The following is an 11,600-nucleotide window of genomic DNA, read 5'->3' on the forward strand; positions in this document are numbered from 1 at the left end:
TAGACATCATAATATATTTATGCATTAGCAAGTTCTTACTTAAATTGAGCCTCCCTGTCAAGTTTATTGCTTGGTCGTATTGAACGATATATGTTATTGGTAATGTCAAGTTCACCCCTGGTTTAGTAGCATCCTAACATATATTCTTCTTAGTCAAAGCCTTCATATTTTTTACCAAAATTATATATGACATCAAGTTGATATTAGTGCAGCTTACACTTTACTACTTTGAATTGGGCCCTTTACTAACTTTACAAATTAAATTAGTTTTATTGATAAGGAATTTAAAGCTTTCTCTGTCTAATTTTTTAAAAAAAAAACTAGTGCATGATTTTGAGTTCTCTAGTAAAATTTATTATCAAATTATTGGGCATTTGTCAAGTTATCATGATTTTATTTTGGATCTTTAATTCTTCATCAATGACTCCTCAACAAAGGAGAAATATTAAATAAGTTAATTTACAAGTAGAAATGGCTGATCTATGTTAATCATATGAAACTTTACAGTAGATGATGACTGATCTACTCCAAAGAATTCCAACAATCCTGCTCTAAGCAAACGTGAAACATGGTAACAATGCAATTGATTCTTCCGGTAAACTTTTGATGCATTATATTCACTCTCCTGAGGAGGCTTATCAAATGGTGCTGAATGATGAAGAGAAAAGTAATCGATCAAATAGAGAAAAACTCTAAAACCACAAAGGAGAAAATAGCATCCCAATAAAATAAGGGTACAACATTTGAGCATCCAAACCCCTATGGTAGGAGGAAATAAATATTAGGAAAAAGATGGTTCTACTTCGAGTACTAAATGTCATATGTGATGAAGCTAGTGACTATTCTTTTGAGTGTCCTGTAAAGAAAGCTAAAGTTAATCTTTTTGAAAAGGAGTAAAATAGAGAGGATAATGATCTTATCTACGAGGAACCTGAAGGTACCAATGAGAAGAAAACTATGAGTTCAACTTTGAGGATGAAAAATCTTATTTTCCATTATATCATGATAACCCAAGAAGATGATTAGTAGTCTAGAAATAATATTTTTAGAACATATTGCTTGTCTCGTTGAAAAAAAAAGTCTTCTAATGATTTATTTAAGTAGTATATAGAATATGACTTCAAAGCTTATGGTAGATAAACTAAAGCTTTCATTGTGACATCATCCAAAGCTATATAAGGTTTCATAGTATAAGAAGGGTAGAGAGATCTTGATGTCTTAAAGGTGCAACATCAAATTCTCTATTGGGAGGTATAAAGATGAACTTCATTTTATTATACTTCCTATGGATGCATGTCATTTACTTCTTAGTAGACTATGATAATTTGATCAAAATGCTTTTCTCTAGCTAAAAATGGAGTAAAGTTTCTCTATGATAATTTGTACAATATGAAAATTTAGTTAGTTTGATAAATTACAAAGAGTTTAAATAGCCCTACAAAGAAGAGAATATGGATCGATGGCTAAACAAGATAGATAAAACTGTACCCATGAGATTTCAAAAGAAGTAAAAAATATGCTAGAGTAGTTTGAAGGTTTGGCTAGCGATGACCTTCCAACTGACTTATCCTTTTTTTGTGATATCCAACATTATATTGATTTTATTCTGGGTGCTATAATTTTTGACCTTCCTCGTTATTATATGTTACGAAAAGAATATGCTATATTACAAAAACAAATAGAGAGTTTACTGATCAAAAGACTAATTAAGGAATTACTTAGTCCGTGTGCAGTATCAACTCTTTTAATAATAAAAAAAAAGATAAACCATTAAGAATGTGTATTGATACTATGGTTGTAAACAAAAAAATAATTAAATATAGATTTTCAATCCCACGTCTTGATGACATGTTTGATATGCTTGTGGTTGCTAAAATTCTTTCTAAAATTGACTTTCATTATAGTTATCATCAAATTTATATTATACTAAGTGATGAATGAAAGATGATTTTTAAAATTAAAGAGGGGTGTATTAATGACTTGTTATGTCATTTGGGCTTTCCTATGCCCCTTGTATTTTTATAAAGTTGATTACAAGTCTTGAAATGATTCCTAGAAAAGTATATTATTTTTTACTTTGATGATATCTTAGTATATAGCCATGATAAATTATATCATTTAGAGCACTTAAAAATATATTTAGGGTTCTTCGTGACAACCAATTGTACATCAATCTCAAAAAATATATTTCATAACAAATAAAGTTATGTTTTTAGGCTATGTGATGATTGTTGAATCCTGAATTTTGATAATGAAACCAATTGATGAGTTTATTGGATTAATATTCTTTTGAGATAAGTGATGTACGAGAATACTTCGATCATATAATTTGACCACCAAAGGTCCAACTATTGAGTAGGAGAGTCGGACATTATGCAAAGCAATTATCATATTAAAAATTGGATGTTTGAACTAGAGAATTGGTTAATATGCTTGAGATCAGAATTTGTACTATAGTTTTAGGCATCGTGCCAAAAAGATTAGATATTACGCTAGAAAATGGGATGTTATAAAAAACCTTTGACATGCTAGTAGAAAAGTTAACATGTCAGATGTTCAAACGAAGTGCTAAAAGATCGAATGACATATCGAAAGAGCATACAACATGCTACAAGACTAGACAACATGTCGAAAGAGCATAGAATATGTCGAAAGCTTCATAAATATGTCGGTTATGTTGTTGATTTATTAAAACCTCGATTGTTGTCATTTTTTTTGTCAATTTGAGTTAGATAATCTGACGATATGTCAAAAGAGCATACAATATGCCGAAAGCTTTATAAATTTATCAGATGTATGATTGATTTGTCAAAATCTCGATCGATGTCATTTTGGGTCAATTTGAGTTGGTATTGGGCCGAAATAATACTAATTAGTCAAGAAAATTATTAGGCTTAAAACTAGATCAAATTAGGCTCATTGAAAGGATAAATGGATGATGGTACCATCATGTCCAAGTGATAGTACCACTTAAGTTAACTAATAAGTACTATTTGTATTTTGTTAGTCTTTTTGACGATGGTACCACCTATGACGATGATAGTATCATCCATGATTTAAATTTTATGATAGTAATATTATAGAAGTCTAGAATTACGACATCAAAATTTATGATGATAGTACCACTCGTTTCCTAAAATTATGGGATTTGAATTTTTTATTATATTCTTAAGGTCTCTTGGGTTATACAAAAGCTCGGCTTGGTTGATGGAGCATCCATTCTCAAGTTTATTAAATATTATAGTTCTCTTTTTAAGTATTACCCAAGTCTTTTTCTTTCTCATAAGTTTAATCATGATATTATTATTCATGACTTAAAAATCCATCCAAATAGTTCGCTCTGCATATTCTTAACAATAAATTTTAAAGTTGAGAAAGAATATCATATAATTTTGACACTATACCACATCATGTTGTAAAATAATAAATAATTATAAATCCTAGTATCACATCATACCAAGCCAAGTAACAATTCTTCACAATGATATGAGAGAAGAATTAATACCAATATTTGGTAGATTTTTCACAACATTAAAAGACATTAGAGATTCGATGATTCAATTGAATAAATCAAAGCCTAATTAATCAAAAATTCAAAAAACAATAATATTTATATATATATACTTTAAATTCTAGAGATAATTTTGTAGAAACCATGCTGCAAAATTTGTCTATTAAATCAAACATAATGTATAGCAATCATTGTACTTGATCATAATTTATAGATCATGGATGCTCTATGAATCATGTGATCCTAAAAACTAATCAGCAACAATTCTTGGAAAGAAACACAAAGAAAACGAGCAACATGGACAGAAATACAACCTTCCATTCACACTATATAAAATTCACAAAGGAACATATAGTGTTGTCAACATATTTTAGTACTTAAGTACATTTTTTTGTTTGCGTGCAGGCATGCGCTTAGCAAAAAAACAAAGGTTCGACGAGCAGAAATTAAATTTCACAGTAACAGAAAGCCAAGATTAGTGCGACAGATCTAAACAACACAGTCACAAGTGATGAGGAGCTATTTGAAGTTTTAAGAACCTGAAACGGTAAAGCGACATGTATATGATGTTTTAGTTGATATTTCTTAAAATGACAACAACAACAACAACAACGTGACATGTACATGCTGAATCATCGTTGGTCAAGATGAATTAGTAATGATATAATGATGTAGCTAGAAGAAATGTTTTAAAAAGCATTTTCCGCCCAACAAAACATTGCCATATTGCACGTACAAAACGGGTAGAACCAGCATAGGAAGCACGGCATTTGTTCATGCACAAGAGGAAACGTCTGAATGCTGTGGAAGTAAAGGACACACCGAAAATTCTAAAAACCAAAAGGGTGATTACGGATTTCTAACACAAATCGGCTAACAAAACATAGTATATAACTTTCCTTTTCAATAAATGAAACACTGTACATCGATATAAATAACTTTCCTTTTGAATAAATGGAAAACTGTACAGCGATATCGGCCCATAAATAACACACATTTGACATGTCAGTCATCAAATATCTAATCAAAAATAGAAAGTGAAACTTACTAATCCATTAGTGGAAATGTATTCCGATGAACTGATAAAATTACAACTATTATATGATGAAATTACACACTAGTGGAACGTTCAGTTTAAAAAATAACAAATATTGACATAAATCAGTCTTAATCATATTCACTCTTTATTAGCATCCTAATAAAAATCCATCGAGATTTTATCTTAAACTATTGAGATAAAAAGATAAGATATTCAAATTTTGATTAAAAATTAATAAAATATTAAAATAATAAAATAGAAGAATAAAATTTAGAAAGAATCCAAAGGTTTGTAATAGCTATCTTAATGTAAAATCTCATCTCTATGTGTAGGATTGATCGAGATTCTCACTTCAAGATTCAATTAGTATTATCCCCCTTGTGAACATGATCACTTAACTAATCTCTTTTAGTGAGCCGAGCAATTATATAAAATCAAAATAAATATACTAAAAAAATTATGAAAGAGAAAAATATGTATTAATCTAAATTGAATTGATTATCATAAAGAGAAAAAAAAATGTTTTAGTCTAAATTAAATTAAAGAGAAAAAATTGTTTTAAGACTCTATTTATAGAGTCCAAAAACGTAAGGTTATCATAGAAGGATATATATTTCTATATAGAAGGATATATACAGTCCCTACACATCCTTTCATTTTTAAAATATTTAAAAATATTTTTAAAATTTTAACTTTAATTTTTTTATAAATTTAAATCTAACAATCTTCACAAGAATTAAAATTTTTAATAATTAAAATTAAAGTAATTAATAAATAAAAAATGATAATAAAATGGTTGCTCCACGCTGAGACAATGGTAATGTTTTTTGGCTTGGATATTATATCATATATATATATATATATATATATATATATATATATATATATATATATATATATATATATATATATATATATATCCACTACACTTGAGAAAACGATATGTACTGTTTGTATGCATGATCCAGAAGCACAGAGAGGTCACTGGCGACCTTTTGGTTCCAGTGAGGGGTCAACAATGGCCTACAGCGAAGATGGAGATGGCTGCGTCAGGATCAACTCACTTTCATGCAGCAGTTAATTACCCGAGTCTACGGTTTCATTATAAACATGCAAATCGGTGACTTGATCTATTACGTGACTGGTGTTTGTTTCCAGCCATATGTTACTACATTTGACCTCTGCCAACATAGTGCATGGGATGTCTTGTGAAGCGGAAACAAAACTTCGGGATGCTATGTTTGACAACAGAATCAGGATCCATTAGCTGTTGTAAAACTTTATTTTGGATACAAGCTGACAACCAAGGAGTCTTATAAAGCAAAACAAGTAAGATAACATTGTGAATATAAAATGAGATTGAGCATTGTGCGTGTCTATATATATATATATATATATATATAGCTTCCAGTAATCTATTTGGTGAATTCCATGACCCAAGTAGCGGCGAAGAGATAAGTGATGTTGAATCCTGAGAAGCTAGCATCCCTTGCCAGGTCCTGGAACTCCTTTTGGGTCCTCTCCCTGCCTCCATCGCTGTGAGCCAACATGATAACATCTGTTTCATAAGCACATTTGGCTTGAGGAGTCGACTCCTGGATTGTTGGTAGAACACTTTCCAACACAATCACCTTTCCTTTCTCGGGCAGTGCCTTCCAACAATTCTTCAATATCTTCACACAATGCTCATCACTCCAATCATGAAGAATCCACTGAATGTTTAATTTCTTTGTCAATATTAATAAAGGTAAGTCCAAAAAACACTATAACGGAAAGGCAATAGTCAATTGTTTATTGATTCCAATGTACTAATGCGTGAATCGGTATTTAATAAATTTTGTTTAAATCGTATCTAGTCTGGATGTTATTTGAAGTGTTTAAATCTTAAATCTTTAATGTACATTTCAAACATGAATTGGTATTGAATCAGTATTTACTATATTTTTTTCAAGTCGCATTTGAAATGCTCAAATGCAAATGCTATTTCAGTAGCATTTCAGCATTTGTGATTTAGTTAGAAACTAATATAATTTATATTTTCCAAAAGATAAAATTTTATCTACTTATTTTTAAAAATATTTTATATTTATTATATGATTATATTTTTTATTTATTATATATTTAAAAAATTTATTTATTTACTTATTAGTTTAAATATAAAATAAAAATATTAAAAATATTATAATGATAAATTTATCATAAATATTCAATGGACTTTTGAAATATAATTTATCAAATAATACTTAAATCAATGTACATTTAAAATACAGTCTTCATCTATTATTTATCAAACACTCAAAGCAATCTATAACTATATAATCACTCAAATTTTTTTATTCAATTACATATTAAAAATATAAATATATTTCTAAATGCAATCTCAATCATTTTAAAATTGTAATCATATAACATAAGTCACATGTTCTTGATTATCCTACTTTATTTGTGTGATGTGTCTCATGATGTCATTCCGATCATCCAACTGATCCAGGTAGAAATTGGATCTTAGACAAGATCTCTAATTACCTTCAAGAAAATGGCATCTCCACTTGGGATTCCTATAAACATATCTCCACTAACATACTCCACTCCTGCAGCCAATACATCCCAAGAATGAATGCAAGCCAAATACTACACAAGAATCCTTCTTTATAAATACGTAGGACTGGGTACGGTAGAAGTGCTTACGTTGAATCATTACATGTTGGACCTACCTGGGTAGCGTGGTGCCTCACAGATGACATGAGGAAGGTCGAAGTTGACGCCCTTGACGTGGGAGTGCCTGGAGGTGATCATGTGGAGTGTGGCGCCGATGCCGCCACCAACGTCGACGAGCACCTTGATGCTGTCAAAGCCGCGGTAAACTTGGAGTAGCTTCTTCATGAGGATGGTGGAGTGACCCCTCATGCTGTCGTTGAACAGCCAGTTGAACCGCGGGTCGCTTCCGTGGTATTCGAACGGCGCCATCCCGGTGGCCTTGTTGAAGGGGATGCCGCCTTCCAACACCGCATCCTTCAAGTAATACCTGCCACCGTTGTCGACGAGAAACCCAAGCAGATTAAATAGTACGACAAGAAACGAGAAGAGTTAATTGCTTTCCGTTAACGCTCTCTCCTGATTACCAGCTTTCCATGAGGACCTTGTCTTGGTTCATCAAACTCATGGATTCCAGGGACACGCCGTCCTCGTTCTTGGTCAAGTACTTGCAGACGCGCGCGGCGCCGTACTTATGCGAGGGGCGGCCGTCGTCGCCGGCCTCGACGGTGCAGCTGACAACGCTGTAGGCGGCGAGCAGTCGGAGGATCCTGTCCACCATGACTGCAGCCTGCGGGTTTGCGGTTGGCAGCTTGGCCGCGATGTCGGCTGGGCCGAGCATGGCGCCGGGGCCGGCACTGACGATGATCTCCAGTAGCTCGAGCTCGATGGCGGCCTTGAGGGCCATGGGGAGGACGGAGCCGATCGCCAGATGCAGGGCGTACGTGCATGCCTCCTCGTCCTCATCGAGCGTCGGCTGCATCACATCCCTGATGGATCCCATGCTTGCCATGAGTTGCAGTAGCAAGAGAGGAAGGAGGATTTGAACTGTGGAATAGAGGGAGAGGCCTTCTGAAGGAAATCTATAGGGCTGCTAGCACTTATATACCCGGTAATTTTGGTTTTTCTCACGTTCAACACGCTGCACCACATGTTTAATTTATGTTGACTTTTTTAATAAAGAATAGCTATACTATTAGAAATCTTTACGTTCAGGCAAGTTTGCTTGGCCAGTACAAACACTATGTTTGAATGTTGAATAACATCAATTGTAGCTGTAAGATTTCTTTGGGTACTGATTTTCGATTGAGATTCTTTTATCTACCCTAAAATTTGTAAAACGATACCAACTATACTTGATAGGAATTCTGATTTTCTAGAAAAATAAAAAGTATTATATTAAAGGATGAATAAAATGCTCAAATTTGAATTAAAAATTTTTATGTTCTGGCAAGTTTACTTGGTCAGCACAAACTCTATGTTTGAAAGTTGAATAACATTAATTGTAGTTGTAAGATTCCATTTTCGATTGGGATTCTCTTATCTACCATAAAATTTGTAAAACGATACCAACTGTACTTGATAGAAATTTTGATTTTCTAAAAAATAAAAATATTATATTAAAGGATGTATAAAATACTCGAATTTGAATTAAAAATCTTTATGTTCTGGTAAGTTTGCTTGGTCAGCAGAAACACTATCTTTCGCATTCAAGAGAGCCTCAACTTTCCAAAACTTTTGTCTTTTCTCCTTAAAAGTTGCTGTCTTATCTTTTCTCTTTTCTCCTTAAAAGTTGCTATCTGATCTCTCCCGTTAAAAGCTGCATCTTCTATACTACATTTTTAATGAACCAACCTATACAATTGAACTAGTTCAACCAATCTAAAACTTCAATTATTTTAAAATAAATTATTTTAAAAATACTATTAGAAATCTTTAAGGTAAGTTTGCTTGGTCAGCACAAACTGTAAGTTTGAATGTTGAATAACATCAATTGTAGTTGTAAGATTCCTTTGGGTGCTTATTTTCGGTTGGGATTTTCTTATCTAACCTAAAATTTGTAAAACGATGTTAACTATACTCGATAGAAATTCTGATTTTTTAGAAAAAAAAAATATTATATTAAAGAATGTATAAAATACTCGAATTTAAATTAAAAATCTTTATATTATGAAAAGTTCTCTTGGTCAGCACAAACACTATGTTTAACATTCAAGAGAGCCTCAACTTTCCAAAACTTTTCCAATAACTTTTGTCTTTTCTCCTTAAAAGTTGCTATCTTATCTCTCCCGTTAAAAGCTGCCATCTTCTATACTACATTTTTAATGAACCGACCTATACAGTTGAACTAGTTCAACCAATCTAAAACTTCAATTATTTTAAAATAAATTATATTAAATAATTTACTTATATTTCAATTTATATTATTACAAATAATAATATATAATATAATAAATTATTTTGAAAATAAATATAAATTTAATACTATTTTTCTAACTATAAACTCAAGAGTAATATAATAATACTATTTACATATTTTTTAAAAAGAAAATATATAATTTTAAAATTTTTAAGATACTTAAAAATAAATTTGAAAGGTCTATATGGCCATTATTTTTTATTTTTAAGCTTTAAAATTATTTATTTACTAATTTTGCCCTTTAAAAGTTAAATTTATATGGAACATATCAATAAAAATGTATCATCTTAATATCAAAAATAATTCCATTAAATAATTACTTATATATCAATTTATATTATTAAAAAATAATATGTATATATATATAGTAAATTATAAAAAATATATATATATAATTAATAAATTAATAATAATAATAAATTAAAGCTTTGAATTGGATCCAAATGGGTATATACCACTCCTTTTCTAGTTTATAGTATTTTTATTTTTTGATTTATTCAAAATCTAAACAATTTATAGCTTTCTTATTTTTTCCATTTTTTTTTATTTTCACTAAATTATGATATATCTATTGAAACTTGGATTTTGATGATAAAATAAATTGATAAAGTTATGATCTAATGTGTATTTAAGTGACGTAGGACTAGCTTCGATCAAGGAGAGACAAATTGATTAAAGTAGAAAAAATCAGTTATTGGGCCGTAATGGACAATATTAGAAGATTGGTCGACGTGCTGGTAAAAGGTTTCGTTCCACGAGTTCAGGCATCGGACTAGAATGATTGGATATTGTGCCAAGAATATCGGATGTTGTAGGAGGTCAACATGCCGATTAGATAATACGTTAAAGGAGAGGACGATGAGCCGAAGGGTCAGATGAAACACCGGATCAACCAATGATATGCTGGACAAATATGTGATTCATGATTTGTAATAAATTGTCTAGATCGAAGTAGTTTAGATTGTAATTGAGTTGATTATGAATATAATTAGGTCAAATTAATTAGGGGATTATGAATATAATTTGTAATATTCTAAATAATCCCAGTCATAGGTTACTCGAGAGGGACATCGTGATAACCGGATAGACTGGTGTGCTGTATACCCATCCATATGATGGATGTGTTGAATCTCGGATTTTGATGATAAAATCAATTGATGGGTTATTTGATCTAATCCATATTATTGAGTTAAGTGTGCAGGATTAACTACGATAAGCCAGAAAACACAAAGCAAGGATACCGGAGTCAAGTTCGATGGACGTTTAAGAGTCCGAAGAATCGTCGGAGATGCTGCCGGAACCAACCGAAAAGAAATCGGGAACCTGTCGGAATTTTCGGAAGTTCACCGAAGAGATTGTCGGAGGTTCACGGAGATCACCGAGAAGGCTCGGCTACTCATTAAAGTCATCACAAGTTCGGGAGCTTACTAGGAGCCCGTCGGAAGAAGTTCGTCGGAAAGCTCGTCGGAACAAGACTCGACGTTCGCGGTTGAAAAACTTGCTTAGGAGATGTTTTTGTCATGTAGTTAACTTGTAATTAGGATTAGGATTAAGAGATAATCCTATATCCTGGTTAGGGGCCAACTGGGCCCAAAACCAGACTTGGCTTGGGCTAAGTTTGAAGCCCAACTAGTGGGCTGAAAACACTGTAGACGGGCTGAAAACACTGTAGGCGGTGGCACCGCCTGGCTGGGCGGTGGCACCGCCCAGCACCCGAGAGCTGGGCGGTGACACCTCCTGGGCTGGGCGGTTGCACCTCCCAGCACCCGAGCGCTGGGCGGTGGCACCGCCGGGAACCCAAAGAAAATTCAAATTTTGGAGCCCAAATTTGAATCCTCTTGAGGCCTATAAATACCCCTCAAATCACAGCAGAGAGGACAACTTTTTAAGTAGCAAGTGTTTGAGAGAAAGGTCTTAGAAAAGTGTTAGCTTGTCTTCTTTTCAATTTGCTAGTGTTCACCTCATCCCTTCTCGAAAATCTGTAAGAGAGTGAACCGCTTGTAAAGAGTTGTAAGAGGGGTATTTACCCTTCCATTTCAAGAGATTTGCTAGTGGAAGGTGGGAGCCTCATCGAAGAGGGGCCTCGCAAGTGGAGT

General features: G+C 32.5%; 1 protein-coding gene across 1 annotated transcript; it reads right to left on the reverse strand.

The window, feature by feature from the left end:
* Positions 1-5,843: 5,843 nt before the first annotated feature.
* Positions 5,844-8,190, reverse strand: LOC103998358 (tricetin 3',4',5'-O-trimethyltransferase-like). The gene is made up of 4 exons (XM_065166139.1): positions 7,673-8,190; positions 7,265-7,575; positions 7,077-7,141; positions 5,844-6,262 (listed from the first exon to the last, which is right to left on the reverse strand). The coding sequence occupies exons 1-4, from the start codon at positions 8,095-8,097 to the stop codon at positions 5,966-5,968; spliced, it is 1,098 nt and encodes a 365-aa protein (XP_065022211.1). The 5' UTR covers positions 8,098-8,190; the 3' UTR covers positions 5,844-5,965.
* Positions 8,191-11,600: the final 3,410 nt, after the last annotated feature.

This window comes from Musa acuminata, chromosome BXJ3-9, assembly GCF_036884655.1.
Source record: "Musa acuminata AAA Group cultivar baxijiao chromosome BXJ3-9, Cavendish_Baxijiao_AAA, whole genome shotgun sequence".
In the NCBI taxonomy this organism is placed as follows: Eukaryota; Viridiplantae; Streptophyta; class Magnoliopsida; order Zingiberales; family Musaceae; genus Musa; species Musa acuminata.